This window comes from Salmo trutta, chromosome 7, assembly GCF_901001165.1.
Source record: "Salmo trutta chromosome 7, fSalTru1.1, whole genome shotgun sequence".
Classification (NCBI taxonomy): Eukaryota; Metazoa; Chordata; class Actinopteri; order Salmoniformes; family Salmonidae; genus Salmo; species Salmo trutta.
The window spans coordinates 10,591,976-10,618,952 of NC_042963.1; the positions used below are offsets into that span (position 1 = coordinate 10,591,976).

At 43.3% G+C, this 26,977-nt stretch overlaps 1 protein-coding gene across 1 annotated transcript in view; it reads left to right on the forward strand.

Annotated features, from left to right (window-relative positions):
* Positions 1 to 16,517: 16,517 nt before the first annotated feature.
* Positions 16,518 to 26,977, forward strand: part of slc7a5 (solute carrier family 7 member 5) — a 29,887-nt gene continuing 19,427 nt past the window's right edge. The window contains exon 1 of the mRNA XM_029757948.1: positions 16,518 to 17,545. Coding sequence (XP_029613808.1) covers positions 16,966 to 17,545 — 580 coding nt within the window. The 5' untranslated portion in view covers positions 16,518 to 16,965. The remainder of the gene's footprint in view (positions 17,546 to 26,977) is intronic.

Below are 26,977 nucleotides of genomic sequence, written 5' to 3' on the forward strand. Positions count from 1 at the left end.
ACAGTTAGCAAGCTGAACTAAACTAACGTTACTGTACTGTAGCTGCCTATTCTCTTGTATCTACACAGACCTTATGTGTGGACGGTGTGGGAAGGTCTACGACAGGGATCATCAACTAGATTCAGCCGTGGGCCGATTTTTTTTGTTGTTGAGCGGATGTTTGGGGGGCCGGAACACAATTACAAATAATTTGTAGACTGCAAATTGACCGCAAGAAGCCCAAACAGAATGTTCGACTAAAACATAATCGTATCAAACCTTGCTTACATTTGTATATTATTACGTGTCTCTCTATTATACTTGAGAACAGATTTCTTAAATTAAAATCACTGATTTCCTGTTGTTTTTACTGTCTTTTATGTCCAACAATGAAAATAAAAATCTATACTTTTTTGCTCAGAAAACATGGAGGGACAAATAAAAACGCAGGCCAGCAGTTGGGGAACCCTGGTCTATGACAACCTTATATCTTGTTTTAGGATGTTTATTGCAGTCAAAAATCACATTTAGTTACTGTTGAGCTTCAGCACAGATCACACAGCACAGTGTCCATACTGGGGCCATACAACAAAACTGAAGGCAAACTGTCAGTTACATAGTATGGCAATGTGGGGCTGACAGATTATTGGCCAACACTACTTCCAATCAATCCACCCAGTAGGCGGGGCATAAAAGAGCATAACTGCATTACCAACACTCTATCCCCTCCAGAGGGCTCTACACTGACTTTCATATGCGCTCCTAAGTAAAATAAATGAGTAGCACACAAAGACATTTAAGAGCAGAATTAAAGTATTTGAGGCAGAGTGTTTTTATGATAAATGACTAAAAGTTAATGAAAAGGTTTTTGGAGTGCTCCATGCTCAATAAAGTGAACTTAGGTGACACAACAATGTTCAGCTGCCCCTTTAAGGGGCTGGCTGTTACCATGGGCCTCAGATGTCTGTCTTTGAGAGATGATGTAGAGCTAACCAGCTTGTCGTCCTAAAACCCGGAAATGAGTTACCGCTGGTTCGTTCAGCCATTCCTATGAGGGAAATTAATGGGGAAAGAACAGGGTTTTGGGATAAATGCCGAAAATAAGGTCTGAGGTTAACACAGGCTTAGGAGATCTTATACGTTTTGTTCTATGACATAATATCAGTCAGTTAACATAACCTTTATCAATTATGAAGCCTTGTGCTTTTTGTTTTTACATAAATGCTTCAAAATTCACAAAAAAATAAAGCCGATGAAGAATAACTCATAGAGTAAAAAGTATAAGATCTCCTATGCCTGTGTTTACCAGAGAACTTATTTTCGGCATTTATCTTAAAACGCTACAAAAACCCCATAGGCTTTGTCCAATGAACCATGGCGTAATTAGTGCCTACGAAAAGACGGCATTACTATTGCTCTCTTTTCTCCGACATAGTTCCTTCTTCGCTAGCAGTTGAGCAAAGCTTAGCTAACATTGAAAAACAACCTAGTGTGTGAACAAAACTGTAAATAGCCCAAAAACACGAGGACTAAGTCACACTTTAGTACCCTTTCGGGTAAATTTGACCAACTTCTATGCCTGTGCACTTCTAAAAATTAATCTTTCAGCACATTTTTACATTTTAGTCATTTAGCAAACGCTCTTATCCAGAGTAACTTACAGTAGTGAGTGCATACATTTTCATACTTTTTATTCGTACTGGTCTCCCGGTGGGCACAGCGCCCCAAGCACTATTGCTTCATGAGACTGTGAGATGTATAGGACTCTGTTGTTTTTTGTGTGATTAGCTACCAGCTATGAAACAAAATGGCAAAATCACAACTCGCAAGTGCTCATACTTGATTTTTTTCAGTTCGCAAACATCTATTTTTAGGCGCATATGCAAGTAAATCGGTCGCACTGTAGCCCTGCTCCATCAGTGCCGAAAAAGGCAGGAACAATAAAACATTTTCTAAAAACACTTTGTAGAGTAAACAGTTAAAGCTATAAGAACAATAGGTAAGTAAACATTACCAGTGAATCCTGAATGTCCTGTTCAAATATTCAACATATGCAAGGCAACAATACAACAGTACTTAGATAAGTGAACTCAGGACCCTAAACTGTCTTCTTTCATGTCCAGTCATTTATTTAAAATAGCCTCTCAGCCCGGCGGAGCTGAAAAGAGCATGACAAAACCACTTTAAGTTTGGTGGGTGGGGTGTGTCATGGAAGTCTTTGTCAGGATGCAGCCGGTATCTGGTTGGCGCTTTCCTGACACTATGGACTGGGGGTTCTCCACTGTAGTGCCTGAGATGTCAGGAAGAATGTTCAGGAACACACACGGTTCAGTGTGGGCACACTACTTCTCTTCACCTTTGGCTGGCTGAAGCACAGGTCTGGTGGTGCCTGTGTCGACGGCCTTAGTACCAGAAGAGGAGTGGCGGCTCTGATCGGTGTTGAGGGTGAGGCCCATGGCGCAGGCAGCAGGGTAGTGGCCTTGCCCTGTGTTGAGGGTGAGGACCTTGGCGCAGGCAGCAGGGTGGTGGCCTTGCCCTGTGTTGAGGGTGAGGACCTTGGCGCAGGCAGCAGGGTGGTGGCCTTGCCCTGTGTTGAGGGTGAGGACCTTGGCGCAGGCAGCAGGGTGGTGGCCTTGCCCTGTGTTGAGGGTGAGGACCTTGGCGCAGGCAGCAGGGTGGTGGCCTTGCCCTGTGTTGAGGGTGAGGACCTTGGCGCAGGCAGCAGGGTGGTGGCCTTGCCCTGTGTCGAGACTCACGCTGCTGGGCTCACCGCCGCTAGGGTCACTGCCACTGGGGTCACCATCACTGGGGTCATCGCCGTTGGGGACACCGTTGCTGGGGTCACCGTCTCTGTGGACACCGCCACTGGGGTCACCATTGTTGGGCTGGTCACCGTTGCAGGAGGGCTCACCTTTGCCTCCCTCTCTGGTTTTGCTTCTGGGACTGGGAAGCTGCTAGAAAAGCAGTACTGCACCTTCCTCAGGGCTCGACATGAACCCTTGTCCTCTTGTCTGGGACAAGTACAAAAAAATAATAATCAGACAAGAATATACATTCAAGTAAAAAAACACACAAAAATCACAATATCAAACAATTACTCGGATCAGAATTGGATCAGAGACCAACATTGGAATAATATTCCAATCTATTTTTCATAAATGTACATAAATAAAAAAGCCTGACATGTTTTACAAATATGATGAATGATGATTAACATTAATGTCTAAAGGCTTGATTTTGTCGACACAGGCCTACTCAAGGCACAGCTTGTTCAGATCAAATGGCCAAACGGCTGGAGTGTGAAGGACAGTGCATGCCCTGTTGCTCACTAAACATCACCCACCTTGAATCTGAGGGGAGGCGGTCAGCATTTTTTACTTTTTAACTATAAACTTAATTGTTTAAAACCTGGAAGTTCTATTTCATTTCATGCAGCATGTTTTACCTTATTTCAAAGTAGCTTAGGCAAAATACAACCATAGAAATGTTGAGGGAATTATTTTATAAACACTTAATATGCCATTGAAACCAGCATTTTTCTCATGTTCTATTGGTTTTCAAATCAAGGTTTTTTTTATTGTCCAGCAGCCAAAGGCATAATCCTAGTTATATTATTAACCCAGCTAGCACAGTGGATCTGGGCCGATTCCGGCTGAGAGTCGAGGCACTCCGCTGAGAGTCAGACTCGGCCGACGTCATGTGGCCCGAGTCTGGGCCGCCTTCGTCAGTATTAGGTTGCGGGGATTGAGCTCGGGCAGATTCCGGTGTGAGTTATCTGGACCAAATGTATTACTTGGGGCTCGGGCCGATTCTACTCTCTGGCAGATGATTACACGGGCTGCTTTATATAATTAACATTTCATTATTTATTTTTCCATATTTTCTAATTGTTTCTGTGATCAAAAAATACAATGAACATTGAAATTAAATTCTTTAAGAGTCCTGTGTAGTATTTTAGTATTTTGATACTTTATGCAAGGCAATTGATGAGCATTAAAAACTTGTGGCGCAGCGGTCTAAAACACTGCATTACAGTGCAAACTGTGTTGCTACAGATGCTGGTTTGAGACCCATGAAGTGACGCACAATTGGCCCAGCGTCGTCTGAGTTAAGGGAGGGTTTGGCCGGCCGCGATGTCCTTGTCCCATCGCGCTGTGGCGGGACAGGCACATGCACGCTGACACGGTCGCCAGGTGTATGGTGTTTCCTCCGACCCAAAATGTTTTTTTTTTGTGGATCGGTATTGTAATATTTGTGTTGTGGAGAAATGACCGGGCAGGAGACTGGAGTACAGTTCGTTTTCGTTTAGTCAAAACCTCTCGTGCTCTACAGCCCCCGGCACAATAGTGCGCATGTGCATTTCCTATTAGGTCTAGTAACGTAACACTGCCGTAAAACATTAATGCTTAGTAACAGTATAGTAACTAATATAAACAGATGTAGATCCCAGATACTACACTCCTCCCCCATAGTGTTTAACTCCCAGAGAACAAGGTAAATATGTTAGGGAACTACTAATGCAATATCTGAACAATGCATTCTTAAACATTTTTCAACTACTGGGTTGAAGCAGACTTTGAGCCCAGCACAAATCCAGAGGATTATTCTGCCTCGAAGATGGAGTTTGTGTCCTAATATCTAACCCAGGTAATGTCTTTTTTCTTTCCTTTTATCGAGGACATATTAAAGTGTTTGTTTGTTTTACTGTCTGTTACCTCCTGAAACAGTTCAACTCACAGGTCAACGTTTGTGAGGTGCCCTTCGCTGTCGAATAGGATATCTCCGCTCCTCCTGGGCTTCCGGTGGTTGGCCAGGTTCGGGTGAAGGTCAGGCTCTGTCTCTCCTGTACGTCCACAGTCAGGAGAATAGTCCTGAGGGTCGTTATTGCTCTTGTTCTCTCGACATGTCTCTGCTGGGGCGTTGGACCGTAGCAGATGATCCACATGAACGTTGACTTGGCGATGACCAATTTGGACTTGGTAAGTCAAAGGTCCTCTGCGTTGCAAGATCACACCTGAGTTCCACAGGCGCTTGGGGTGTCTGAAATCACGTACCATCACCCTCTCTCCCTCTGAATTCTCTGACAGCTTTCTTTTGCTGTAGCTGGTGCTTTGCCACAGTGCTTGACATGTCTGGTTTCAACAATGTCAGGCGGGTACGTGGTTGGCGTTTCAGAAACAGTTCAGCTGGTGTACATTCCGTTACCGTGTGTGTTGTGTTACGGTAAGTAAACAGGAACCGGGGAAGCCTTTGGTGGGTGGGCACAGACTGAACCTCGAGTCTAGTCCAGGCCTTCTTAAAGGTTTGCACGGCTCTCTCCGCTGCTCCGTTTGATGCCGGATGGTAAGGTGGTGACAGGATGTTCTTGAGAAACATTTCAAAATCGTTTGACGTGAAAGGCGGGCCATTATCCGATACGAGCTCCTTGACTAGTCCAAAGGATGCGAACACGTGTCTGAGAAGATTGATGGTCTTCTCAGCTGAAGGTGCTCTCCAATGGTTGGTGCTGGTACGAGAATGTCGTCCATGAAGCACACAACATTGTCTATACCATCCAAGATCTGATCCATTGTGTGTTGGAATATCACTGGAGCTGTCGAGATTCCACAGGCCAAGCGATTGAATCTGAATAGCCCCTTGTGTGTATTGATGGTCAGATACTGTTCTTACTCCGGATCCAGCTTCAGTTGCTGATAAGCGAATGCCAGGTCCAGCTTACTGCAAACCTTCCCACCAGCTAGAGTGGCAAACAGATCTTCAGCGTTTGGTAGTGGATATTCCTCTGGTAGTATGCAGCGATTTACTGTGACCTTGTAGTCTCCGCACATTCTGACGGTCTTGTCTTTCTTTGGGACTACAACGATCGGAGCGGCCCAGTCGCTCCTCGCTACTTTCGTGATTATGTTATTCTTTTGTAGGCGGTTCAGTTCCTTCTCTACTGCTTCCTTAAGAGCATAGGGAACTGGAAGTGGTTTGTGAAAGATAGGCTTGGTTCCTTCTTGCACTCTGACTTTTGCTGTGAAGTCTTGTATTTCGCCTTAGCCATCTTTGAAAAGTTATTTGTCCTTCTCCAGCATGTTAGTGAGTGTAGCCTGACTCACTGGTTTGTCATTTCTCAGAATAAAGATTTCTCCCCAGTTTAACTTGATCTTTTGTAGCCAGTTTCTGCCTAGCAAGGCTGATTTTTCTCCTTTAACAATGACAAGCGGTAGCATCCACTCCTTCCCCTCATACTGGACTGGTACCTGGATCTGCCCTAACACAGGAATAGTGTCACCAGTGTATGAAGAAAGGCGGATGGACGCTGGCTGAAGAGGGCACTCTTTCAGTTTTTCTTTGTAGAGTCTTTCTGGAACCAGCGATACAGACGCTCCGGTGTCCAGCTGCATTTGTACTGGTTTTCCCGCTAACTCCATGCTGAGATAGATTCCATCTTTTTGTTGTTGAGCTGTGTACACTGTGAACAGTTCCAATAGTATTTAAGTTGTACCTTCCTCTTCTTGTGCTGCGTCTGACACTCTGTGCGCTCTTGCTGTGCGTTTTGGAGCTTTACACACTCTCTGTAAATGTCCAACCTTTCCACAATTGTGGCACTTTTCATTTTGGAATCGACATTCACTGGGCTGATGATTATCTCCCCCACGTCTGTAGCAACTTGGCTTAGACCTTTGTGATGTGGGCTGCTTTGTTCTTGTGTAACCTTGAGGACGGGACTGAGAAAAGTGTGACTTTTGTGAGCCTTTTTCATCGCGTGCATCACTGACCTTGTGAACACCTTTCTGACGCTCTGCATGTCCCGACAGCTCAATAGTATCCCTGTGGGCAAGCTCGAGTCCAAGTGCGATATCCCAGGCTTTCTTAAATGTCAGGTCCTTCTCTGACAGAAGCCTTCTGTGATATGCTTCACCTGTGAGACCACATACAAACTTGTCTTGAAGAGCATCATCAAGACATCGTGCAAAGTCACATGTACTTGCCAGCCTTTTCAAAGCAAGGATGTAGTCAGCCACGGTTTCTCCTTGACTCTGGTGACGTTGGTCAAATCTGAAACGTTCTGCAATGAGAATTGGCTTAGGCTTGAAATGACTTGAAAGAGTTCAGTCAGTTCTGCATAGTTCAACTCCACTGCTTTTATTGGTTCAATGAGACCTTTCAGCAATCCATACTCAGTTGGACCCAAAACACTGAGAAATACGTCTGCTTTCTTTTCATCTTTGATTTCATTTGCAGCCAGCCAACGCTCAAAACGCTCCAAGTTGGAATCAAAATCCTCTTTTGTAGCCTCAAACTCTGGTACTCGACCAATGGTTGCCATTTTCACCGTTAATTGTTAAGTTTCCTCATTCCTTGTATTCCTTAATTTTCATCTTATTCTTCACTTCAGAAGTTTCTGCATTTTCTTCATTCACTGCACTAATTTGTAATAATGTACACGCCGTGTTACGTTTCTTCTTCCATTTTTTTAAAAACAATATTTCTCCACTGAGATCGCCTAATTTCAATGGGTTCAATGACATTAACCACCAGAGGGCAGTATTCGGGACTCCAATAGTCTTGCTACTTGGCAGCTCCTGAACACTGTACCTACTACTGGCGAAAGAAAATAAATAAATAACTGACGAATTACATAATTATTTTGAGTTTCATTACTCACGCAACATTCTTCCCTTCAAGCAATGTCCGTTTAAGAAGTTTAACTGTAATATTTGTGTTGTGGAGAAATGACCAGGCAGGAGACGTGAGTAGTTCGTTTTCGTTTAGACAAAACCCCCGGCACAATAGTGCGCATGTGCATTTCCTATTAGGTCTTGTAACGTAACACTGCCGTAATACATTACTGCTTAGTAACAGCATAGTAACTAATATAAACAGATGTAGATCCCAGATATTACAGGTATAATTTGTATGTATAATAGTAATATTTAAAATGACTAAATCGGGTAATTGTGTATACATTTATTTAAATTTGCATCGGGACGATTCTGGGGGGATTCTGGTAAAATGTTGGAAAAGTTGCCTGAATTCCGGTAGAACAGAAACGGCCCGATTCTGGGCAGTCGTTAATTTTGATTCCGGCCGAGTCCGACAACCGATTCCCGGGTCGATTCAATCAGTTCCGGCCCCCTGGAAGAGGGTCGCTTCTGGGCCGATTCCTCATTGCTAGCTGGGAACCCATGCTAGTTGATGCATTTTAAAATCTCCTATCTTTCTTAATTTCTAACATATATTTTAATCTGTCACATGAAACAAAAGGTGCACTTTTGAGGAAACAAGTTTTTCCAACTAATTGCATTTTGGAACATTCACAGGTAGCCTACAGCCATATGCACATTCTTGAGTTTATAATATACATTACTATGGTTATAATATGAAGAAATACAACTTTATCAAAATTTTAAGCTAAATGGTCTGATCTGTTGCATCAGCCTCATTACTTTTTTATATTTGTGTTGTCTCAGAACGGTCCCATAGACTGTTTTGAACCGTAGACATTTTTCGACAGTAAGACATACATTTTGTGCCCTTGTCAAAATTGGAAAGATGTTTTGACTTTGTGGCGGAGTTATCTAGTGGGAATCGGGTCAATCGGCAAATGTAGAAATCTCTCTGTTATTTCCTGGTTGCTGAAATTCTACACGGTTCGCTTAATTTCAATGTTAATATTGTAGGGAATCATTGTACCATCTAAGTCGCTGTGAAATATCTTTTCAATAACTAAACATCTCGTTTTTACAGCTGTTTGAAGCTGGTGGACCAAAACTGAAAGTAAAAGGCTCAAGCACGTTACTAATGTTACAGGGAAATGAGATGCAGCAGAAGGGGAGATTTGTTTTGAATGCATCCTAGTGCTGTTGCAATTCACCTGCTTCCACATAGGGCAGAAATTATATTTGTATTTATTTTATTTAACTAGGCAAGTCAGTTAAGAACAAATTCTTATTTATAATGACAGCCAAACCCTACCCCGGATGATGCTGGGCCAATTGTGCACTGCCCTATTGGACTCCCAATCACAGCTGGTTGTGATACAGCCTGGAATTGAACCATAGTCTGTAGTGATGCCTCTAGCATTGAGATGTAGTGCCTTAGACTGCTGTGCTACTCGGGAGCCCCCTATGTGTAGCACCTTTAACGAATAGAGATTGTCTGTAAAAACATGACCAAAAGAACTCGGACCAGATTTCTGTCCTGACTGTTTCATTTGGTGGAAGAATTGAATTGTATGAGCTTACTTATCAAAATAATAAGTTGTTATAATACTGTATGTTGGTAAACGTTTTATAAAAGCAATAAGGCACGCGAGGCAGTGCTGTATCCTGAATACAGTCACAGGTAAATGGGTTGACTGGCCCTCAAGCGTCGGGCCGAACAAAGCCATTTAGGCTACATGTGACTATATTCACGACACAGCATGCCTCTTGTGCCTTATTGCTTAATTAAGATGCTACATCTGTATTAAAAAAGCAGTTGGCGAGGACGTTTGCTAGCTTTGTTAGATATCAATGTGCATGATATCTAACAAAGCGGAGTGAGGCAAGGAAAGAAAATATATAAGTTACTTTTTCAAATCAGAGGTTCATCCAGGTCAGATTTTTGCTTTTTTATCTGTACATGATCAGACAGAGCAGATTTTAAGGTTTCTAAAGCACATACAAGTACCTACAAAATCTCTAAATATCACTTTTGTTTTAAATGACAGCGGTTCCACACATTCCTGTGACATTCAAGTTGCGTTGGAAAATATGATTTATATTTTATTCTGTTATATTCCATTATATTCCTGCTATAAAATATGTGGGTGTTGACTTTGATCAGGGCAGGGGAATGTAAGTGTGTCTTGTCTGTTGAATTTCATTTGCATGGTGCTGCCATGTAGCTCTATGCTAGTAACATAACTAAACTCAAAATAAATGTGATTAGTTGTATAAGGTTTCTTAGGACCTGCCTAAACAAATTAATAATGCATTTATTTGTGATGGTGTACAGTGCATTCGGAAAGTATTCAGACCCCTTCACTTTTTCCACATTTTGTAACATTACAGCCATATTCTAAAATTGATTAAAGATTTGTTTTCCCTCATCAATCTACACACAATACCCCATAATGACAAAGATAAAACAGGTTTAGACATTTTTGAAAATGTATTAAAAATAAAAAACAGAAATACCTTATATACATAAGTATTCAGACCTTTTGCTATGAGATGCAAAATTTAGCTCAGGTGCATCCTGTTTCCATTGATCATCCTTGAGATGTTTCTACAACTTCATTGAAGTCCACCTGTGATAAAGTCAATTGATTGGACATGATTTGGAAAGGCACACACCTGTCTATATAAGGTCCCACAGTTGACAGTGCGTGTTAGAGCAAAAACCAAGCCATGAGCTCGAAGGAATTGTCCGTAGAGCTCCGAGACAGGATCGTGTCGAGGCACAGATCTGGGGAAGGGTACCAAAACATTTCTGAAGCATTGAAGGTCCCTATGAACACAGTGGCCTCCATCATTCTTAAATGGAAGAAGTTTGGAACCACCAAGACTCTTGCTAAAGCTGGCCGCCTTGCCAAACTGAGCAATCGGGGGAAGGGCCTTGGTCAGGGAGGTGACCAAGAACCCAATGGTCACTCTGACAGAACTCCAGAGTTTCTCTGTGGAGATGGGATAACCTTCCAGAAGGACAACCATCTCGGCAGCACTCCACCAATCAGGCCTTTATGGTAGACTGTCCAGACGGAAGCCACTCCTCAGTAAAAGGCACATGACAGGCCGTTTGGAGTTTGCCAAAAGGCACCTAAAGGACTCTCAGACCATGAGAAACAAGATTCTCTAGTGAGATTAAACCAAGATTGAACTCTTTGGTCTGAATGCCAAGCAACACATCTGGAGGAAACCAGGTAAAGGTCATCACCTGGCCAATACCATCCCTACGGTGAAGCATGGTGGTGGCAGCATCATGCTGTGGGGATGTTGTTCAGCGGCAGGGACTGGGAGACTAGTCAGGATCGAGGAAAAGATAAACGAAGCAAAGTACAGAGATCCTTGATGAAAACCTGCTCCAGAGGATTCAGGACTGGGGCGAAGGTTCGCCTTCCAACAGGACAACGACCCTAAACACACAGCCAAGACAACGCAGGAGTGGCTTCGGGACAAGTTTCTGAATGTCCTTGAGTGGCCCAGCCAGAGCCCGGACTTGATGCCGATCGAACATCTCTGGAGAGTGATGAAAATAGCTGTGCAGCGACGTTCCCCATCCAACCTGACATAGCTTGAGAGGATCTGCAGAGAAGAATGGAAGAAACTCCCCAAATACAGGTGTGCCAAGCTTGTAGCGTCATACCCAAGAATACTCAAGGCTGTAATCGCTGCCAAAGGTGCTTCAACAAAGTACTGAGAAAAGGTTCTGGATACTTATGTAAAGGGGATATTTCAGTTTTTGTTTTTAATACATTTGAAAAATTTTTTTTTAACTTTTTGGGCTTTGTTATTATGGGGTATTGTGTGTAGATTGATAAGGGGAAAAAACATTTCCTCCATTTTAGAATAAGGCTGTAATGTTATAAAATGTGGAAAATGTGAAGGGGTCTGAATACTTTCCAAATGCATTCAATGGATTTATTAAAATAGACTCCCACTAACAACGGAACACCCGACACCGCTACTCCCATTAACAAAGGAACACCCGACACCGCTACTCCCACTAACAATGGAACACCCGACACCGCTACTCCCACTAACAAAGGAACACCCGACACCGCTACTCCCACTAACAAAGGAACACCCGACACCGCTACTCCCACTAACAAAGGAACACCCGACACCGCTACTCCCACTAACAACGGAACACCCGACACCGCTACTCCCACTAACAAAGGAACACCCGACACCGTTACTCCCACTAACAAAGGAACACCCGACACCGCTACTCCCACTAACAAAGGAACACCCGACACCGCTACTCCCACTAACAAAGGAACACCCGACACCGCTACTCCCACTTACAAAGGAACACCCGACACCGCTACTCCCACTAACAAAGGAACACCCGACACCGCTACTCCCACTAACAAAGGAACACCCGACACCGCTACTCCCACTAACAAAGGAACACCCGACACCGCTACTCCCACTAACAACGGAACACCCGACACCGCTACTCCCACTAACAAAGGAACACCCGACACCGCTACTCCCACTAACAAAGGAACACCCGACACCGCTACTCCCACTAACAAAGGAACACCCGACACCGCTACTCCCACTAACAAAGGAACACCCGACACCGCTACTCCCACTAACAAAGGAACACCCGACACCGCTACTCCCACAAACAAAGGAACACCCGACACCGCTACTCCCACTAACAAAGGAACACCCGACACCGCTACTCCCACTAAAAAAGGATTACCCGACACCGCTACTCCAACTAACAAAGGAACACCTGACACCACTACTCCCACAAACAAAGGAACACCCGACACCGCTACTCCCACTAACAACGGAACACCCGACACCGCTACTCCCACTAACAAAGGAACACCCGACACCGCTACTCCAACTAACAAAGGAACACCCGACACCGCTACTCCCACTAACAACGGAACACCCGACACCGTTACTCCCACTAACAACGGAACACCTGCTACTCCCACTCGCCAACAGTGCTGGCATGCACACGGATATAGAAAAGGCTTATGCCGGAAAGAATGTGATAAAAAAATGGGACAGTTTGAAAGGGGGTCATATAAACATTGCCTTTTTTTACAGGCAACACACCGTAATTCCTGGGTGAATTAGATGGGAATTAAAAAAACTGGACCTCATGATAGCACAAAAAGAGAAGCGGGCAAGAAATTTGGACAAATGAGTCTTCCCAAGTGCGTTAATATCTGTGTTCTTGTGACTGACTAAACTCAAAAAATGTGGAATGTCATATTGTGCAATAGGAGATCATAGGTCCTGCCTCCAAAAAATATTATCTGCAATTACACAAGTAGAGGGCAAACATCAGACTCCAATGTATTTCTTCAACTCTCTGCAGTGACCTGAAATGGTATTTAGGAAGGAAAAAACTACTCAGACTATATATGAAACGCTAAGCCTGCATCTGTCTGTCTTTTTGCTGTGTTAAATGAGGAGCCAATAACTTGAAGACCTTAGGGGTAAATCTGGCCACTATTATTTAACTATGTCCTCCTCTTCTGGGGACACAACAGGAAATTGTCTGAGTGGGGCAATATTTGTCTGTCTGAGCTCCAGATGCAATTATGGCAAGGGTCTGTCTGTGGGTCTCTGTGTCTGGGTGAGGGAACTCCAGGGCACATCTCTGCAAAGCCCTCATAGTGGGGCTTGTATCATCTCATTTTCTGAACCCTTCCTGTTCATTGGTAGGCCATCATTGTAAATAAGAATTAGTTATTTTCTGACTTGCCTAGTTAAATAAAGGTTAAATATTTGGGGAAGTTAATTTTCTCCATAAAAATGCACCTTTATAATAAAGCATTCCATGCATCATTGTATTTGCAGACTTATGAAAGATAGCCTACTATTCCTAATGTAATGAGTAGATTGAATAGTAAGAATTTAGGCTAATAATATACAGTAACTCAATCACTGTTCACAAAAAAGACTGTTCAATGCATGGCCGAGCAAGTAGAGTAGACCTAGGCTATAGGCTGCAGTCGCCCTACTGAACTGAGCTGCAGGACAGGAAGGAAACTGCTTAGGGATGTCACCATGAGGTCATTGGTGATTTTAAAACAGCTACAGAGTTCAATGGCTGTGATGGGAGAAAACCAAGGATGGATCAACAACATTGTAGGGACTCCACAATAATGAGCTAAATGACAAGAGTGAAAAGAAGAATACAAATATACATAATATGCTTATGTATGCAACAAGGCACTGAAGTAATACTGGGAAAAAAAGGCAAAGGAATACACTTTTTGGCCTAAATGCAAAGCCTTATATTTGGAGCAAATCCAACACAACACATCACTGAGTAATTGCCTCATTTTCAAGTGGCTGCATCAAATCAAACTTTATTTGTCATATGCGCCAAACACAACGTGTAGACCATACCGTGAAATGCTTACTTACAAGCCCTTAACCAACAGTGCAGTTCAAGAAAGAGTTAAGAAAATATTTACCAAATAAACTAAAGTAAAAAATGATAAAAAGTAACACAATAAAATAACAATTACGAGGCTGTATACAGAGGGTACCGGTACTGAGTAAATTTGCTGGGGTACAGCTTAGTCGAGGGAAATTTGTACATGTAGGTAGGGGTGAAGTGACTATGCATAGATAATAAACAGCGAGTAGCAGCAGTGTAAAAAACAAGTGGGGGGGGGGCAATGTAAATAATCTGATGGCCATTTGATTAATTGTACAGCAGTCTTATGGCTTGGGGGTAGAAGCTGTTAAGAAGCCTTTGCCGTTCCGGTACCTCTTGCCGTGTGGTAGCAGAGAAAACAGTCTATGACTTGGATGACTGGAGTCTGACAATTTTTTGGGCCTTCCTCTGACACCACCTAGTATATATGTGCTGGATGGCAGGAAGCTTGGCCCCAGTGACGTACTGGGCCATACGCACTACCCTCTGTAGCGCCTTACGGTCAGATGCCGACCAGTTACCATACCAGGCGGTGATGCAACCGGTCAGGATGCTCTCGATGGTGCAGCTGTAGAACTTTTTGAGGATCTGGGGACCCATGCCAAATCTTTTCAGTCTCCTGAGGGGGAATAGGCATTGTCGTACCCTCTTCACGACTGTCTTGGTGTGTTTGGACCATGATAGTTCGTTGGTGATGTGGACACCAAGGAATTTTAAACTCTCAACCAGCTCCACTACAGCCCTGTCGATGTTAATGGAGGCCTGTTCGGCCTACCTTTTCCTGTAGTCCACGATCAGCTCCTTTGTCTTGCTCACATTGAGGGAGAGATTGTTGTCTTGGCACCACACTGCCAGATCTCTGATCTCCTCCCTATAGGCTGTCTCATCATTAGGTGATCAAGCCTACCACTATTGTGTCGTCAGCAAACTTAATGATGGTGTTGGAGTCGTGTTTGGCCACTCAGTCATGGGTGAACAGAGAGTACAGGAAGGGACTAAGCACACACCCCTGAGGGGCCCCAGTGTTGAGGATCAGTGTAGCAGACATGTTGTTGCCTACCCTTACCACCTGGGAGCGGCCCGTCAGGAAGTCCAGGATCCAGTTGCAGAGGGAGGAGTTTAGTCCCAGTGTCCTTAGTTTAGTGATGAGCTTTGTGGGCACTATGGTGTTGAACGCTGAGCTGTAGTCAATGAACAGTATTCTCACATAGGTGTTCCTTTTGTCCAGGTGGGAAGTGGGAAAGGGCAGTGTGGAGTACGATTGAGATTGCATCATCTGTGGATCTGTTGGGGCGGTATGCAAATTGGAGTGGGTCTAGTGTATCCGGGAAGATGCTGTTGATGTGAGCCATGACCAGCCTTTAAAGGAAATTCATGGCTACCGACGTGTGTGCTATGGGGCGGTAATCATTTAGACAGGTTATCTTCTCTTCTTTGGGCACAGGGACTATGGTGATCTGCTTGAAACATGTAGATATTACAGACTCGGTCAGGGAGAGGTTGAAAATGTCAGCGAAGACACTTGCCAGTTGGTCCGCGCATGCTTTAGGTACACGTCTTGGTAATCCATCTGGCCCCACAGCTTTGTGAATGTTGACCTGTTAAAAGGTCTTGCGCACATCGGCTACCGAGAGTGTTATCACACAGTCGTCCAGAACAGCTGGTGCTCTCATGCATGCTTCAGTGTTGCTTGCCTCAAAGTGAGCATAAAAGGCATTTAGCTCGTCTGGTAGGCTCACGTCACTGGGCTGCTCGGGGCTGGGTTTCCCTATGTAGTCCATAATAGTTATCAAGCCCTGCCACATCCGACGAGCATCAGAGCCGGTGTAGTAGGATTCAATCTTAATCCTGTATTGACACGTTGCTCGTTTGATGGTTCGTCCGAGGGCATAGTGGGATTTCTTATAAGCGTCCGGGCTCCTTGAAAGCGGCAGCTCTAGCCTAGGTACTTTTATGTGTGCCCGTTCACACATAATGCATAGGCCTACATGAAGTGCTCCAAACAAAAAGCAATTAAGAAATTGACATAAAACATGTAAATGGAATTTAATGAACCAAAACGAATTCCACTAAAGTGTAGGCAACGCAATTTGTGAGCTCTTCAAGCAACATGTCCACTTGTAGAATGAAAGCGATAGGCTAAATTAATGTATACCCCAATAATATATTGAATAAACTAACAGGAATTACCATAAACAAACATTCTATATTATTGGGAAATGTCAAGGATTAAAGTTAACTGGACTACTTATATTTAACGTGGCACTGATAAACAAAGGCCAACATGTCACATAATGAAAGGAATGCGCATGGATTGGCAACTAGTGCGTCTTTATCACAATGGTCTTTTTGTAGTTTGTAATTTCCTTAAAATGATCTCAGTTTTCACTCTTTAACTGCCTAACAGAGAATGCCAACAAAAGCATTTCAGATAGTCTGGCAGTTTGGCCCCTTAAACAGATTGTCTCAGCGAAAACATCACTAGAGGGCGTAAAAGCTTCGGTCTCGCATTTAGCAACTCAGTAGCATCATTTGAGGTGGATTTGTGACGCTGTCATGACAGGCAAAAAAGAGAAGCAGACTGGCCCATATGACAATTTTAACTGCTTCGTCGTCGCGTCCTCAAAACACTTTGAATGAGAAAGCCAGAGGTCCCGCCCCTCTGACCTTTTCCAATGGGAAGGAGGTGAGAAGAGAGGGGACGCGGCACTTGAGATTTACCCATACACAGAACAGAGCAAGCACGTTTTTCCGTGTCAGCATCGTGTCTTTGTGCTACAGGAGCGACTCAGACAGAATCATAGACATTGAATAGAAAAAAACAACGCAAGGACAGACAACAAGCTAAAAGCTGTGTCCCCACAGGATCGAGCAATGTCTAGTTTAAAGAAAAGAAATTCGAATTCGTCAGTCGACCGGGATGTGGAAGACAAGGAGGTTACGGAGAAGATGCTCTCTCCGGCCGGAGGGGAGAATGGAAACTCGAGCCGAACGGGAGGCGCACCGGGAAGCCCGGACAAGGTATCTGTACCCGGCGAAGATAAGGTTGTCCTAGAAAGAACCATTACCCTGGTGAACGGCGTAGCTATCATTGTGGGTACCATTATCGGCTCGGGTATCTTTGTGACCCCGACTGGAGTGGTAAAGGAAGCCGGGTCAGTCGGACTGTCCCTTGTTGTTTGGGCAGTGTGTGGAGTGTTCTCAACCATAGGTGCCCTGTGCTATGCTGAGCTGGGCACCACTATTTCCAAATCAGGTGGAGACTATGCTTACATCCTTGAAGTGTATGGTTCCCTGCCGGCTTTCCTGAAATTGTGGATCGAGTTGCTCATCATCCGGCCATCATCGCAGTACATTGTCGCGTACGTCTTCGCTACCTACCTCCTCAAGCCCATTTTCCCTGACTGCCCAGTGCCCGAGAATGGGGCGAAGCTGATAGCCTGTCTTTGCATCTGTAAGTATCCAAGCCGATGCAATTCACTATTACCACACTAAGCACGATTAGAAGTTGAAACTGTTGTAGCCTACACGTTGCATCCCACTGGGCACACACTGGTTGAATGAACGTTTGTTTAAATGAAATGAAATGACGTTGAACCAACGCGGAATAGACGTTGAATTGACGATTGCGCCACATAAGGAAATCGTAGTATGCATTGGTCTCATGGCAGCCGCACGAGACTCACCCAAACGGAAGCACTGGGTGTACTTGGCTGCTGTTGAAAAAATACCGAGTTATTTCATCATCTTTGGTTAGTAGGCCTGTAGAACCAGCGTCACCCACGCGTCTCATCAAGCTCAAACGGAAATTGTATTTATTTTTTAGATAAGATAATTCATTATTAATAATGACAATAATAAGAATAATAAAAATAATACAAACAAAATAAAAAATCTACAATATATTGCAAATTCAATTAATTCAGCCTTTTGTCTCAAACACATTGCGTTACACTATTGCGCGTGCAATAAACAGGTCATTTCCATGTGAAAAGACCCATGAGCACCAACATGTGAAGTTCTTAGCAGCATGTTGAATTGGGTGTCAAATGAAAGCTAACTCTATATTTTTGGGAAATTAAGCCATAGATACATTTTTCAACAATTTTCCATCATAAAAATTAGGAATAGGTAATGGCTTTGATTTCTGGTCAAACAGATGGAAAGGGGGTCTTAGAAAACATGTAGACTACCAGAAAAAGTATTTACGTCAACAATCGGGTTGAAGTAAAGACCCCTGCCATCTCATATCAACACTTGAAATGACTTGCCCTCTGTAAGTTTAAGAAACATTGCCTTGTGCTTTTTAATGCCTTTAACAAAAACCCACATTTTCGAATTTCTCTCCGATAATGAAAGTTCACAGAAGTAACAAGTAAAGGGTAGACCTATCAATTAGTTATAGTGTTTTTACTGATACCATTTTTGTTACCAAATCGGTAACAGAATTACAGAAAAATCATCAATGGAATTACTGCAATTGAATTGGTTACAATGACAAATCATAGTAGTCACAAACCACAGGGTCACCCTCTACTGTCCTCCCTTCCACTGGCATACTGTTATGTTCAGCTCATAACTGTTTTCTTTCTGTGTCTTGTGGTCAAAGCGAGAGTGTGGAGCAGACTGGACAACCCCTCCCTCCTTCTCTCTTTATGTCTTTCTCTTCTTTCTCTCTGTAGGTAAAGATGCAGTCTGGGATCTTAAGCACAACAAATTCATAACATATTGTATGAATTGGATTCGTAACATAGCATACGAATTGCACCCGAAAAAAAGGACGGAACATATCATACAAACTGGATGATGCAGTACACAATTGTCGGTGCAGTAGCTCTGGTCTGGGGTGTTATATTTTTGAGTTAGTATTGCAGTGGTCAAACTTGGGAGAGTTAGCTAGCTAGCACTACAACCAAGAAATGTAGCTGTCACCTTGATAAATTGGCTACAATGGCTAGCTGGCTGAGAAGCATCCAGCTGTGATTATCAGCGCTGACGGCGCCTAGTCTGCGAACATCAAAGCGCATAAGCGTGCATCTTAGATGGTATTTTGCATCTCAGATGGTACTGTATGTGCGCATGCAACCTGTAGATGTTTGTTGGTCGTGTACAATGCTTGAGGCAGTAGCTTTGTTCCAGGGCGTCAAATGAAATCAAATTTTATTGGTCGCATACACATTTAGCAGTTGTTATTGCGGGTTTAGCGAAATGCTTATGTTCCTAGCTCCAACAGTGCAGTAATATCTAACAACACACAACAATACACACAAATCTAAAAAGTAAAATAATGGAATTAAGAAATATAGAAATATTAGGACGAGCAGTGTCGGATTCCGAAGTATAAATATACACTATACAAAGTATGTCAACTGTAAGTGCTGTTATTGTGAAGTGGAAACATCTAGGAGAAACAATGGCACAGCCACAAAGTGGTAGGCCACACAAGCTCACAGAACGGGACTGCCGAGTGCTGTAGCGCGTAAAAATACTCTGTCTTCGGTTGCAACACTCACTTCCCAGTTCCAAACTGCCTCTGGAAGCAACGTTATCAGAAGAACTGTTCATCGGGAACTTCATTAAATGGGTTTCCATGGCTGAGCAGCTGCACACAAGCCTGAGATTACCATGGGCAATGCCAAGCGTCAGCTGGAGTGATGTAAAGCTCACCGCCATTGAACTCAGTGGAAACGCGTTCTCTGGAGTGATGAATCAAGTTTCACCATCTGGCAGTCCAATGGAAGAATCTGGATTTAGTGGATGCCAGGAGAATGCTACCTGCCCGAATGCATAGTGCTAACTGTAAAGTTTGGTGGAGAAGGAATAAGGGTCTGGGGCTGTTTTTCATGGTTTGGGCTAGGCCCCTTAGTTCCAGTGAAGGGAAATCTTAAAGCTACAGCATACAATGACATTCTAGACAATTCTGTTCTTCCAACTTTATAGCAACAGTTTGGGGAAGGCCCTTACCCAACCAACATCAGTGCCCGACCTCACTAATGCTCGTGGCTGAATGGAAGCAAGTCCCCGCAGCATTGTTCCAACATCTAGTGGAAGGCCTTCCCAAAAGAGTGGAGGCTGTTATTGCAGCAAAAGGGGGACCGACTCCATATTAATGTTTAACAAGGAAGTGTCCATATACTTTTGGTCATGTTGTATCTGTATATAGTGCCAGTCAAAAGTTTGGACACCTACTCATTCCAGGGTTTCTCTTTATTTTTACTATTTTCTACATTGTAGAATAATAGTGAAGACATCAAAACTATGAAATAACACATGGAATCATGTAGTAACCAGAAAATTGTTGAACAAATTCTTCAAAGTAGCAACCCATTGCCTTGATGACAGCTTTGCACACTCTTGGCATTCTCTCAACCAGCTTAATGAGGTAGTCACCTAGGATGCATTTCAATTAACAGGTGTGCCTTGTTAAAAGTTCATTTGTGCATTTGAGACAATCAGTTGTGTTGTGACAAGTTATGGGTGGTATACAGAAGATGCCTTTGAGATAATCAGTTGTGTTGTGACAAGTTATGGGTGGTATACAGAAGATGCCTTTGAGACAATCAGTTGTGTTGTGACAAGTTATGGGTGGTATACAGAAGATGCCTTTGAGATGATCAGTTGTGTTGTGACAAGTTAGGGGTGGTATACAGAAGATGCCTAGAATGCCAGCATCCCGGAGTCGCCTCTTCACTGTTGACATTGAGACTGGTGTTCTGCGGGTACTAATTAATGAAGCTGCCAGTTGAGGACTTGTGAGGCATCTGTTTTTCAAACAAGACATGCTAATGTACTTGTCCTCTTGCTCAGTTGTGTACCGGGGCCTCCCACTCCTCTTTATATTCTGGTTAGAGCCAGTTTGCGCTGTTCTGTGAAGGGAGTAGTACACAGTGTTGTACCAGATCTTCAGTTTCTTGGCAATTCCTCACATGGAATAGCCTTAATTTCTCAGAACAAGAATAGACTGACGAGTTTCAGAAGAAAGGTCTTTGTTTCTTGCCATTTTGAGCCTGTAATCAAACCCACAAACGCTGATGCTCCAGATACTCAACTAGTCTAAAGAAGGCCAGTTTTATTGCTTCTTTAATGAGAACAACAGTTTTCAGCTGTGCTAACATAATTGCAAAAGGGTTTTCTAATGATCAATTAGCCTTTTAAAATGATAAACTTGGATTAGCTAACACAACGTGCCATTGGAAGACAGGAGTGATGGTTGCTGATAATAGGTGTCTGTACGTCTATGTAGATATTCCATAAAAAAATCTGCAGTTTCCAGCTACAATAGTCATTTACAACATTAACAATGTCTACACTGTATTTCTGATCAATTTGATGTTATTTTAATGGACAACAAATGTGCTTTTCTTTCAAAATCAAGGACATTTCTAAGTGACCCCAAACTTTTGAACGGTAGTGTACATAAATGTTAATCTCGGCCTCACGAGTGGCGCAGTGGTCTAAGGCCACTAAAGATTCTGGGTTCGAGTCCAGGCACTGTCGCAGCCGGCCGCGACCGGGAGACCCATGGGGCGGCGCACAACTGGCCCAGCGTCGTCCGAGTTAGGGGAGGGTTTGGCCGGCAGGGATGTCCTTGTCCCATCGCGCAGTACCGACTCCTGACACGGTCGCCAGGTGTACGGTGTTTCCTCCGACACATTAGTGCGGCTGGATTCCGGGTTAAGTGGGCATTGTGTCAAGAAGCAGTGCAGCTTGTTTGGGTTGTGTTTCGGAGGACGCACGGCTCTCAACCTTTACCTCTCCTGAGTCTGTATTGGAGTTGCAGCGATGAGACAAGACTAAATACCAATTGGATACCACGAAATTGGGGCGAAAAAGGGGTAAAAATAAAATAAATATATTTATTTATTTTTTATTTTCACCCCTCCCCCACTACATGGCAAAAATGTAGGCCTCACTTGAAGCTTGACCTAAAGTTAAGGTGCTTTTGAGTGACATCGGTAGAACGGTTGAGGCTAGAAACACAATTCACATATGGGTTTGTTCAGCAGACGCTCCTGATGAAGCGTCTGCTCAGCCACGAGCTCTGGGCATGCAGCGTTTTTAATTTCCTTCCTTCCATCAATCTTATTTTCATTTGGCCTATTCTGTTGTATTTATTTAGCCTACCCCACCACTAATGCACAGATATTTTATATGAGTCGTCGAAGAAATAGGTCACATAGCCTGTGTAATTGATAGCAAGACAATGAATGAGCCCATGCAGCAGCACTGGAGATGTTTTGATGTCTATATATGCTATTGTTAAAAAAAGACAAATCTACGTTTGTAGCAATGGTAAAGTTGTCTATCAACTGTAAAATGTGAGTGCAACAGAGCCAGTTACGACTGAAGCATCTGATCATCAATAGATTAGAGAAAAAGCTATTTGTTTTTTAACACAGCGGCTGCAAATAATCTGGAAAGTCCTTGTTTAATAGCCTACGACATGTTGTTGAAATGTTGAAGCTTCTTATGATAGCCTGCTTCAAAACCAAATGGTACATAATCACAAAAGTAGATGGGGTGTTAGGTAAATTATATTTTTAAACAAAAAATGAATGGAGCAAATTTGGATTTGTAGTTTTTTTTCTTCCTGTAAGCGCTGAGAGGGAATGGGAGACCAGAAAGAAAGAAAAGTCTTTTTGAGATGACCAGCAATCTCCACAATGTGAAACTGTTTCGGATTTTGTTGGCAACTTATGCGTCTGTCTATGATGGCTAGCTCTATGAATCAATATTGTTGCAGTAATTTTCCCCCCATTGAATGAAATGTATTCACTTTGACATCATGTCTTTGACGCGTATCTCTTGGCGTCAATATTATGACACTAATCTTCTCCCAATTGAATGAAATGTACTGTATACACATAAGCGTCATGTTTCTTGATGTATATCTTTTAGCATTAACGTACCAGATTGAAGCTTTTCAGTTATATTATATTGAAGTATTCACCATCATTGTAAACCCTAGGTATTTTGTTGCTTTGACAAACTAATTTCTGAATTTCTGAATATTATTTCATTCATTTTAAGGTTAAAAACGAACAACCAACTGTCCCTCATTTTAAGGTCAAGCCTGTTACGTGAACTGAACTCTTGTTTTAATATGGTGAAACTTTTTACATTGAACATCTAATAGTCAAATCATAGTGTAATAACAGGTGAGCTGGTTCTACTCTTTTTGGCCATTTTCTGGTGTTTTGTGATGGAAAACTGAGTGTAACATGTCATCCATGTTACCCATAGATAGCCACACCAAATACCCTGTTACGGTCAGCCCTGTTACTTTATTTGGCACTAAATAGGCACTTACTATAGGATTTGTTATTTATTTAACCTCTTGAGATGGGAGTAAGTGTTTTTTATTAAGTTGAACATTAACCTCTTTATGACAGAATGTAAAAAAATGTTTTTAATAAATGTTTTTTTCCCCCAAACAAGTTACACTACTCACAAGGCAGCTAGTTGGTGGAATTACCCAGTTCAGATCAGGGACCCATGATGTAATTCCATTACCATAATTCTGTTACTTAACGGATGTAAATCCACTTCACTTACTGTAGTTCAATAACCAAAAGAGATTGTTTCAAACTCAAGGTGTCATTATATAGCTGACACCCCATTCTTTCTGCAGACATCTTTGAATCCTCAATTCGGAGTCGATATCTACCAACGTTTTTGAAGAACGTGGTCGCATAAAAAACTGAGGGAGATTTTACCGTAATTCTGTTACCAAACTTTGCATCTGCACAGTTCTTCCAGTATATGTGTTTTTGTAAATTGTTCAAAGTAGTCCTTGTGCATGGTTTGTTAAACTTTAAAATCAATGTTTTTTTTTGGCATACATATACATATACACATCTTTTTAGAATATATTTGCCTTTATTATTCCCCGCAAACCTTACCACCCCTCCCCCAATTGGAGTAAATTAATAAACAATAACACTTAGGCTTCTACTTCCAGCTTATACATACTATACACATTTTACAGACACAATCTATTTTACAATAGTTATATTTTGTTTGTTTTTAGTCCTTCCTCTATTTCTGATTTCTATTTGTAACTGTGCTATTTCACAACATTTCTGAACCTATATACATTTTACAAACCCTGTATGTTTTACGTTGGTTATCTTGTTGTTATTAGTCCCACCCTTCAGCTCCTTTCAACCCCTCCCATCTATCTCTTAACACCATCCATTTTGGATTTCTATTTGCCATATATTTTTCAACTGTGCTGTAATGCTTCACAAAAGTTATGAAATGTTCTATTCTCATAGTTTCTACAGATTGTAAATTAAAGAAACATTTTTGCTAAAATAATTATTATATTATTGATCGATTGACTATGACTTTTCAAATCACCCAGTATTGCTACAGTATCTGCAGTGTTAGCTCTAGGTAAATGTTGCAATTCTTCAGCCATTCCTGGACAAAAACGAGCTACAAAACAAATTATCTAATGACTCTGCCTCCTCACAGCAAAATCTACAGAGCTGGGAAGATTGTATCCCCCATATATATAACATTCTATTCAAACCCTGCCATGATTCTCTTTCTGCATCTAACCCACTGAGGGTTTTGGACATTGTGTGATCAGTGTTCATTACCACTTCCCAGTGGATGCTGAGTACCAGACCTAACAGTACCATCTGTCAATACAGTTTGCAATGTGAAATGTGTGGGCAGCGGAAGCGGCAGCGGCATACATTGCAGGGCTGTGGCACTGTAGAGACTGAATTCAAGCCAGGCTCATGGCTGCTCCTGCCTGGTGGAAAAAGCTCTCACAGACTCTGTGTGTGTGTGTGTGTGTGTGTGTGTGTGTGTGTGTGTGTGTGTGTGTGTGTGTGTGAGAATGTTGTACGGTTCAGTACTTGCGCTAGTCTCTAATCCCTATTCTAAGTGTGTAATCGCCAGTGACCACATGATAGAAACTGAGATAAGGCCGCAGCCAGGCCAGGGCGAATGTATAGATAAAGAGATAGGATTGAAGCCATGATGTTGTTAGTCTAGTCTGCTTATTCTGGTCTTGGTGGTTGACAGGATCCGTCTGGATAGCCAAGCCACTCTTATCCACATTTGCTGGTCTATTGAGTTATTGTGCTAGGCTACAGGGTTTGGCTGAAAGACTTTGTGAGTTAATGTTCCTGTGATCTATTTATTTAGTGCTTTGTAGTTATTAGGTCACTGTGCTTTAGTGCATACTGTAGGTCCCAGTAGTGAGGTTTTATAGAGTGACCCCCTGGCTGGCTCTGTATGGCTTCTTTAGTGGGTTGTGGGGAAACCTCAGTCTCAGTTCATGTGGTGTGTTTAGGAGGCTGAGAATCTGAAGCCTGTCTGCCCTGATCCTACATGCAACATCACTGCTCTGCTCTCTCATTCTCACTCTCAGCGGGAGTGTGTGTTTTCGTGTTTATGTACCATTCTTCCCAGCCTATACTGTACTCTCCCACACAGGCCCTCATTGTGCTGTGGGTCCACACAGAGGCTGTTGGGTTCCCTATTGTTGCCCGGGCTGATGTACGGCTTATGGTGCTTTGAAGTGTTTGTTAGTTAATCATTTTTAATGGGGAGTCTGGGGGACAGGGAGAGGAGGCTGGGGGACAGGGAGAGGAGGCTGGGGGACAGGGAGAGAAGCCTGGGGGACAGGGAGAGGAGGCTGGGGGACAGGGAGAGGAGGCTGGGGGACAGGGAGAGGAGGCTGGGGGACAGGGAGAGGAGGCTGGGGGACAGGGAGAGGGAGAGGAGGCTGGGGGACAGGGAGAGGGAGAGGAGGCTGGGGGACAGGGAGAGGAGGCTGGGGGACAGGGAGAGGGAGAGGAGGCTGGGGGACAGGGAGAGGAGGCTGGGCGACAGGGAGAGGAGGCTGGGGAACAGGGAGAGAAGGTTAACTTGGGTCAAACGTTTCAGGTAGCCTTCCACAAGATTCCCACAATAAGTTGGGTGAATTTTGGCCCATTCCTCCTGACAGAGCTGGTGTAACTGAGTCAGGTTTGTAGGCCTCCTTGCTCGCACACGCTTTTTCATTTCTGCCCACAAATATTCTATAGGATTGAGGTCAGGGCTTTGTCATGGCCATTCCAATACCTTGACTTTGTTGTGCTTAAGCCATTTGGAAGTATGCTTGGGGTCGTTGTCCATTTGGGAGACCCATTTGCGACCAAGCTTTAACTTCCTGACTGATGTCTTGAGATGTTGCTTCAATATGTCCACATAATTTTCCATCCATCATGAAGCCATCTATTTTGTGAAGTGCACCAGTCCCTCCTGCAGCAAAGCACCCCCACAACATGATGCTGCCGCCCCCGTGCTTCACGGTTGGGATGGTATTCTTCGGCTTGCAAGCCTCCCCCTTTTTCCTCCAAACATAACGATGGTCATTATGGCCAAACAGTTCTATTTTTGTTTCATCAGACTAGACGAAAGTACGATCTTTGTCCCCATGTGCAGTTGCAAACTGTAGTCTGGCTTTTTTTATGGCGGTTTTGGAGCAGTGGCTTCTTCCTTGCTCAGGTTATGTCGATATAGGACTTGTTTTACTGTGGATATAGATACTTTTGTACCTGTTTCCTCCAGCATCTTCACAGGGTCCTTTGCTGTTGTTCTGGGATTGATTTGCACTTTTCACACCAAAGTATGTTCATCTCTTGGAGACAGAACGCGTCTCCTTCCTGAGCAGTATGACGGCGGCGTGGTCCCATTGTGTTTATACTTGCGTACTATTGTTTGTACAGATTAACGTGGTACCTTCAGGCGTTTGGAAATTGCTCCCAAGGATGAACCAGACTTGTGGAGGTCTACAATATTTTGTTATGAGGTCTTGGCTGATTTCTTAAGATTTTCCCATGATGTCAAGCAAACAGACACTGAGTTTGAAGGTAGGGCCTTG